General features: G+C 39.8%; 1 protein-coding gene across 2 annotated transcripts in view; it reads right to left on the bottom strand.

Annotated features, from left to right (window-relative positions):
- Positions 1-2,658: 2,658 nt before the first annotated feature.
- PCBD2 (pterin-4 alpha-carbinolamine dehydratase 2) overlaps positions 2,659-7,747 on the bottom strand; it is a 40,275-nt gene continuing 35,186 nt past the window's right edge. Inside the window, exons 3-4 of one of the 2 annotated variants that reach the window (XM_084838932.1) lie at positions 5,955-6,035; positions 2,659-4,326 (exon numbers count right to left, since the gene is read on the bottom strand). In XM_084838932.1, coding sequence (XP_084695058.1) covers positions 4,231-4,326; positions 5,955-6,035 — 177 coding nt within the window. In that variant the 3' untranslated portion in view covers positions 2,659-4,230. The remainder of the gene's footprint in view (positions 4,327-5,954; positions 6,036-7,747) is intronic. The other variant, XM_084838933.1, reaches the window with a different exon arrangement.

Genomic DNA, 7,747 nt, shown 5'->3' with positions numbered 1-7,747 from the left:
CAGGACATTTATGAGGATGGTAATATCCAAAACTGTATTGGCGCACAACCATTTTGCCTTTAAATTAAGTCCCACATAACTATCAGAAGGTTTTGCCATTTATCTGCCTCCTACATTTCAAAGATAACTTTGGGATATGATTTCCAGAGGGGTTAGCTGTGTTAGTCTAAAGACTCTTGTGGCACCTCTTAAGGACTAACAAATTTATTATGGTATAAGCCAGAAGTGGCTTACTGGACACTAATGAAGTGGATGCTAATCCACAAAAGCTTATGCCATAATAAATTTGTTCGTCTTTAAGATGCCACAAGATTCTGCTGTTTTTGGGATACAAATAATTTCCACCCACCTGAGCTTGAAAGTTCGACCTAAATGTTAATAGACCTGTCCTATTTAAAATACCCAACCAGGCTCTTGTGCTAAGTGCTACAGTTAAAAGCACTGTACCGTAGCAGTTGTACTGTATTCATGTGTTGGAATTCTGATAACTACCTCTCTCATGAACAAATGTATATTTTCTACTTTTCCTTTGTATAACTGTCTATGCAGGGGTAGGCAACCTTTTTGGGCCCATGGAAACATTTAGCAATTTGAGAACCTGTCCTGGGCACCACCACAAAATGGCCACCATAGGAGAGATGGTTAGTCACAAAGGACAAGTAACCTCCCCAAAAGACTTAGTACAAGGCAGTGGTGGGATCTGAGCTCTAACACACTAAACAACTCCTTTGAACCCACAGTTTTCAGTACCAACAGTCAGAAACCCATTTCACAGAAGGTAAACTTTTTCTCTCCCCCTGTTCTCTGCCAGTCAACTCATTCTTCCTCTCTCTTTTTCTCTCATGCTCTGGATCACCACCCATACTCTCTCTCTCTCACTTCAGCTCACCACCCATAGACACATTTATGCTCTTTTTCACCCATACAGACATACACACACACAGCACGCCACGTATCCATGATGCATACATACACTCACATTCTTCCCTCCTCCTCCTCACTACAAGCACACGAAAAAGCATGCTGACAGGATCCCTCCAATATCCCCCTAAACCCTTTCTCCCTCTCTTTTTCTCAAACACACGCAGCCCCCATCCATTCAGACATACAAGCACATGACCTTCCCCAACCAAGGTTGCTCCCAGCTAGCTCCCCAAGCAACTTTCTGCTGCTTTCCCTCCCCCCTGGCTTCCCTGATCTCCCAGCTGGCTTACCACTACCCTTCCTAACTCCCCCACTGCTCTCTCTAGCATCCCACTCCCCACTGGCTCTCCTTGGTCATTCATACGCCCCGCCCCCCGCCTGGCAGCTTCCAGATGGAAGTCCCTTTTTCTTTTTCCTCTCTTTTTCTTGGTGGCTGGGTGAACTGCAGAGGAAAGCATTGGCTTGCCATCTACATTTCCTAAGAACATATCTGAGCCTGATGTGTGACCCAGAGGCATTCATGGGAAATGAAGATGGCCATAGCTGGAGGTGTTCACTTTGCTTTGAAGTGATCTCAGTTGCTGGTAAGGAATTTTTTTTAAAAAATTAGAAATGGGACGAGTTGAGCACCGTAGCAGGCACCAAAAAAGGTGCCTGAAGGCACACTGGTGCCATGGACACCATGTTACCTATCCCTCGTCTACCGGGTAATGAAGTGTTTTCCATGTCAAATTGCCCTTATTATGAGTGCAGAGGAACAAATCACTCGTCAGGAACAAAACCTGGCCCTCTTAACGTCACAGCTAAGGCAACGCCCCCTGCCCCTGCTCTTTACATTTCTTTCCTCTAAAAAGAGAAACCCAGGAAATGCCTGTGTCGTTTTGCTTGACTGCCAAATTTGACCCAGCGTTGACTCTTTGATAGCTGAGGGAGAGGCACTAAGTACAAGCTCTCCACATGGATCTGAAAGTCTGAACACAAGTACAAAGTCATGCATATTCTTCATCTAAGTTAGGGCATGTCTGTTTAGGACCAAAGTACACATAACACTCAGTTATATGAAAATATTCTTCTAACATTTTTCCCCAGCACAGGGGAGAGAAAGTGGCTTTTTAACTCTTTTCTACAGATGTGTGAAAAACTCATTCCGATGATTTTTTTAAATGCATTTACCTAATTTTCTACTCTCAGACCTGAATGTAATTTGCAGTCAGAAATCCGAACATTTCTGAGCTTGTGATATGTTCTGCAAAACAAAAAAATGCATTCAACAACATGCTCACATTTGAAAAATGCATAAAGAAAAATGAATACATTTCAAAAATGTGCACAAACACACTTTTGTTATTGAGTGCATGCATACATTTCAAAATGCATACATTTAAAAAACTGCGTAGAAATTGCCATACAGATTTTATTTCTCTTTTAATTGCAAGCTCATCCAAAAATGAGAGAGAACGAGCTTGACCTCAAAAAATCTTGATGAGACATAGATTGACAGATCCATCCTTCACTGCACTTTCCCTATCAGGGTTTTTCTGATAAAAATTGCCCGAAGTTCCTTCCACACATACAAATCTGTAGATACAAATCTGGCACTTTTCCTGTGCCAGTCTTCTACTCCAAACTACAGATTCTGCAACTGAATTTGGTCTTTAAAAAAAAAAAAAAAACTGGAAGAAAACTACATGGGACCGAGCATCATATACAAATTGAGCCTTACTGAATAATTTTACATGTCTGTTTTATTTTGCTTATACATACATGTATGCGCCTAGAACAAGTTGCTCCTCAACAAATAATTCTTTTTTAATCTTCTGACTCTTGGTTGGTAAGGCAAGGCTTTGGCTGTGCTCTAAAACTTTGCCTAACCTGCTTCTGCCATTTCATTACTTTATGTGGATTGTGCCTTTGGGTCAGCCTAGAGCAAGGGTGGGCAACATGTGGCCTGTGGGGCGCATGCATGCCCTGCTGCCCCCCAATTTTAAAAAAGGATGTTTTTTAGAAACAAAATGGCGCTCCATAGCAGCTACAGAGCTCTAAAAGGGCTCTGTCAAATTCAACTTGATAGTAAGCTAAATGTAGTCCTTTTAGTGCTACTGAGTGGTATCCAGCAGTTGGCCACCAAATCTGGGCAATAAACCAGTGGTTTTTTTTGTTTTTTTTAAAAACCCTTCCAAGTGCAACCTGCAAAAGGGGTCCAGGGGATGAAAATGATCTCTGAATATCCTGCAGTTGCCCCCCACCCTGGCCTAGAGAATGTTACACACACACTCAAACAGGCTGGTGGCAGCATTACCACAAGATAGGATCCCTTGATCCAAAATTCCCTTGTTTCTCTAGTTATACCCAGATGTGGGTCTGAGGTAGCAGGACAGTGGACAGTCCTCTTGGACCATGCCCCAGCTTATAACAAGAGTTAAAGGCATATGAAATCAATGACTTAAATGAACTAACATTTAGTTAGATTGTGCCCAAATTTCTTATGTTCGTAAACTATTATGATTTCCAAGAATATAATGCAACTTTTGTGCACACAATTAATGACAGTAGCTAATGGCTAAAATCCAAAGTGCCCCATGCACAAATGGAAAGCATGTCTGCACACACAGGGGGAAAGGGATTTCACCCCCCCGCCGCACCCTCACCCCCAGCTGCATCCCTTTCCACAGTGTCCTGTCACTCAGAAGCAGCTGGAGATGTGAGGAAAACAGGAGTCTCAGTGTGAGAGGGGGCAGGATGAAAAAATACCAGTATGCACACAGAAATTGCACAGGTACCTTTAATTCCAAGTAATGATTTGCCAATTACCACCAGTTAGTTTTCAAGCAAAAACTGCCATTACAAATAATATTCAATGCAATATCAGAAATTCAGACTCTAATTGTCATGTTGAGTTGTGCTACTTCCACTACTATAGGATACAGAGGACAAAAGAGAACCTTGATTGGCGAAGTGGAGCTTGACCCTGCTTCTAAGCCCAGATCACTGGGGCTTTCAGCAGTGTTCTCTCTGGGAATTCCTGATGGAATGGTCAGCATTAACCAAGGATAAGGTAGGGAAAGATAGTTACAGTGCCAGGGAAACACAAAATGAAAGGAGTTCAGAGCAGCTCTGTCCTCTTTACCCAGTACCACCAGTATGCTGCCTACCTAAGGAATCTCTCTAACTTCAGCCCCTGAAGCGATGGGGGGATTTGAGGATTAACATCTTTAAAAGAGAGAAGACTGAAGAAATGTCTCATACAATGCAAAAGGAAACATTTTGAAGGAAATGTTGTTCTGTGATGATTTCAACACCCGGTTGTTAGACAGATGCAGCAGCTTTATCAATAAACTGAGCCAGCTTGACATCTCGCTTCGTCAGCCCACCACAGTCATGGGAAATAAGAGTTATCTGGACCTGTTGATGAGAGAGAAGAAAAAACATTACAGTTCACCAGCCAACGTGTTCCCATGCAGACAGACCAGATCCGGATTCAGTTTGAAACTCTTTCACACACATTTTGATTTGTATATTTACAAATTGTTGGGGGGTTTTAATTCCTGTCTGCTGATTGTAAATTGGAAAAGCTTTTTCAAATAAAAGGCATCGCATAACACAGCTGTCAGGTGAACAGCCTTGAGAAAACTTGGAGACTAACCAAAGAGAGCTCCAGCACAGAACACTTTCGGGTTGGGATCCTTGGGCTTTTTCCAGAAAGAGGTGTCCAATTAAATTACTCATTTTTAAAAAGCAGTTGCGTATATTGGTTTTAGAAGGAATTCAGGTCCTAACTCAACTGCAAATGCCAAGTTGTGCAACTCAAGCCAGAATCCTAAAGATGAACAGCCTGGCAATACTTTGCAGGTCAATTCTAAAGGGAAAAACAAACAGGCTCGTGCTCTATTGGTATGATGCAGCTGCCTCCGAGGGATTATTTACATTTCCCCAATAGAAAGTTATGTGCTACTTTGCTAGATTTTCCTGGTTAGCAAAAGGGGGGGGGGGATAATACAGCCCATAAGTATAGATGATCTTATCTAACTCTCAGAATATTAAAAGTGTGTTAGAATATCAAAATAACTAGAAATGCATTTACTCTGTCTTCCTGCTTTCTAGTTTTACTGAATACTAGTTTCAAAACAAAGCCGTTTGTTATTATCAGAAATTATGCTGTGCATACGCAGCCATACAAGCCACCCCTTAGATTTGGTTTAAGATCGATGATATATATTTCTCTAGTCAGACACGACTTAACGACTGAACAACAACAACAAAACATTTCTCATGGTGAAATGTGAACAGTTACAACATAATATTCATAATACCCAAAATGTCTTTATGAAAAGTCTGAGATCCTTCTTCAAGTCTTTCATGTTACGTTTCTTTCCTACAAACTTACACCCTCATCCAGATGTTTTCTGTCCCTTATTTCAGAGTCCACAGGTATATTTTGATTCTATGCTTACTAAGAGTCTGGAGTTCTCCTCAAAAATACTTCTTAACTGACTGTATCAACTGGAAAATTTACTTGAGATATTTGAAGGCAAGAATGTCAGATACTTTATTTTTCTTTACTTTAAAAGGGACTGAGGTTCAAGACAGACAGTTTTCCAGAGAAATGAACAGGAGGTCTGAAAGAGGGATTTGTTCCTGGAGGTGTGTAGGTTCGTCCTACTTTCACCTCTTGTAAAACAGGGGTTTGGGGGAGGGCTTTCTATTGGTTCAAAAAATCTACACAACCTGTTTGATCCCAGGTGACAGTGGAACAAAAGAAATATGCCTGGATAACATGGGAAGCAATGCCTTTCTCAACCCACTTTCAGAAACAAATAGGATTTTCAAAACTTGTTCTGAATGAAGACAGTACATTTTGGAAAAGGTAAGAACAAATATATGATAGCAGTGATAATGAGTAACACTGGGAACTGAAAATCACATTTACTTTTCTTTTTAAGTTACTCAGTTTGTCAAAGATGCTGACCAGTAAGAGCCCACCATCTCCCAACGGCCAATTAAATCATCTAAATTATTATTAAGCTCATTACCTTATTGTATACATTAAACCACTCAGGGTGATGATTCATCTTTTCAGCCTGAAGAGCAATACGAGTCATAAAACCAAAAGCCTGTGGTAATAAAAAAATATTCACAAATTTTACATACATACATAACTTTTAATATATGGCAATTTATGGTAACATCTGGGTGATATGCATAGACAAATAAGAGGAGAAAAGTAACAGAATTTAACCGGGCAAGAAAGAATAAAAGAAGGAACAACCAATGGAGACCAAAAAAGTACTGGCTCGACTAAGACCACCTAGTGAGTTCATGGCAGATTTGAGATTTCATCCAGAGACTTCCAGACACAAAGCACAAACTCTTAGCTGCTGTGCTACACCAGCTTTGTTTTGTGCAAACAAAAAAGATAGCTCCTGAAACATCAGGCATCTAATTCTGTAAGGTAACTTCCAATACTGAAACCAAAAGTATTGATCTAAGCACAAGATTGCAAACCTAATTTAAGGAGTACTTTAAAAGACATGAATCTATTATGCATTCAATATGTTTTAAAATATCTATTCATAAATTAATATTTTAACATTGAGCTACCAAAGTCTCATTACAAAAGGCTCTGCACAGAAACACGTTCAATTCTACAATAGCAATTTTGAACAAACATATAATTAAGAAACAGCATAATGGTTGGTAATAGTTCTAGTATTTTTTCTCTCCACCACTGGAGACTGAATGAAGTATGACTTTGCAAACCACTTTGTCAGTCAAATGAATGCAGTCATTACAATCAGAGCAAATTAGTCCAATGAAGTTTTTCATTTACAAATCACCAAACTGTCAGCAATTGAAAGGGCCAGGAGTTTTCCTATACTGGCGGAATGCTAACTTTCCTTGAAGCTCTTGTTTGGTTAGTAGCCTGAACCTATTCATGTTTGTTCAAATATAAGTCCCACTGAGATCTATGGAACTTGCACCCCAGTAAGTGTGTATAGGATTACAGCCTTCATTAACACTTGCACTAAATAATTATGTTTCAAAACACTGTAGAAAGTGGTTTGAAACTTAGAAATGTTGCTGCCTTCTCTTAAAAGTGGTCAGCGTTAATTGATACAAAAGGCATTTGTGGCTAGTTTTAGATAACTGTTAATAGCTCTGAAATGCAGCAGGATTTACTTCCAAGTAAACATGCAGAATATTAGGCTGTAATTCACACAATACACACACACACGATAATTCATGGAGTTACAGCCTTATAACATATTGAAGGTACACTGCCTTTATTCTGCCTGGAGATGAAAGGAAATAAAAATCCCGTCCAAATCTACATGTGTCCAGTTCATATCTATATATCAGCACACATAGTCCAAAGAAACAGCATAAATATTTTGGCTGTGAAATTATATTAAAAATTAACTTTGCCTATCATATTTCTAAAAATAAAGTCTTCACACACTTTACACAAAAATGGCATTTTGGACATCATGCTAATATCCAGGTGCGAAGTCTGTCCAGATAAAAAGTTCAAAGATTCAGCTTTCCACTAAGTATTTTACTCCAGATGTATTTTGCACTGACTTATGGCAGAACCTTAAGAGTTACAAATATTTCTGGAAGTGAGGCCCTTAGTGACTTTGAAATATTTTACAACTTGTAAAATATTCTTCACTCCTCACCTTTAGCTCTGCGCGCACAACACACTTCTCTCTTCAGTCAAGTTCCATACTGATAGGTTGCTGAGCAATCTCTTACTTACTTAAGCCAGAATGGATAAAAGTCAGCAACATTCAAATGATGCTTCTTTGGCCATTCAGGACACACA

This window comes from Heloderma suspectum, chromosome 2 (genome assembly GCF_057233095.1).
Source record: "Heloderma suspectum isolate Gila_16-S chromosome 2, 16-S_ref, whole genome shotgun sequence".
NCBI lineage: Eukaryota > Metazoa > Chordata > Lepidosauria > Squamata > Helodermatidae > Heloderma > Heloderma suspectum.
Note: the sequence above shows the minus strand (reverse complement) of the source record. Positions and strands in the feature narration are given on the sequence as shown.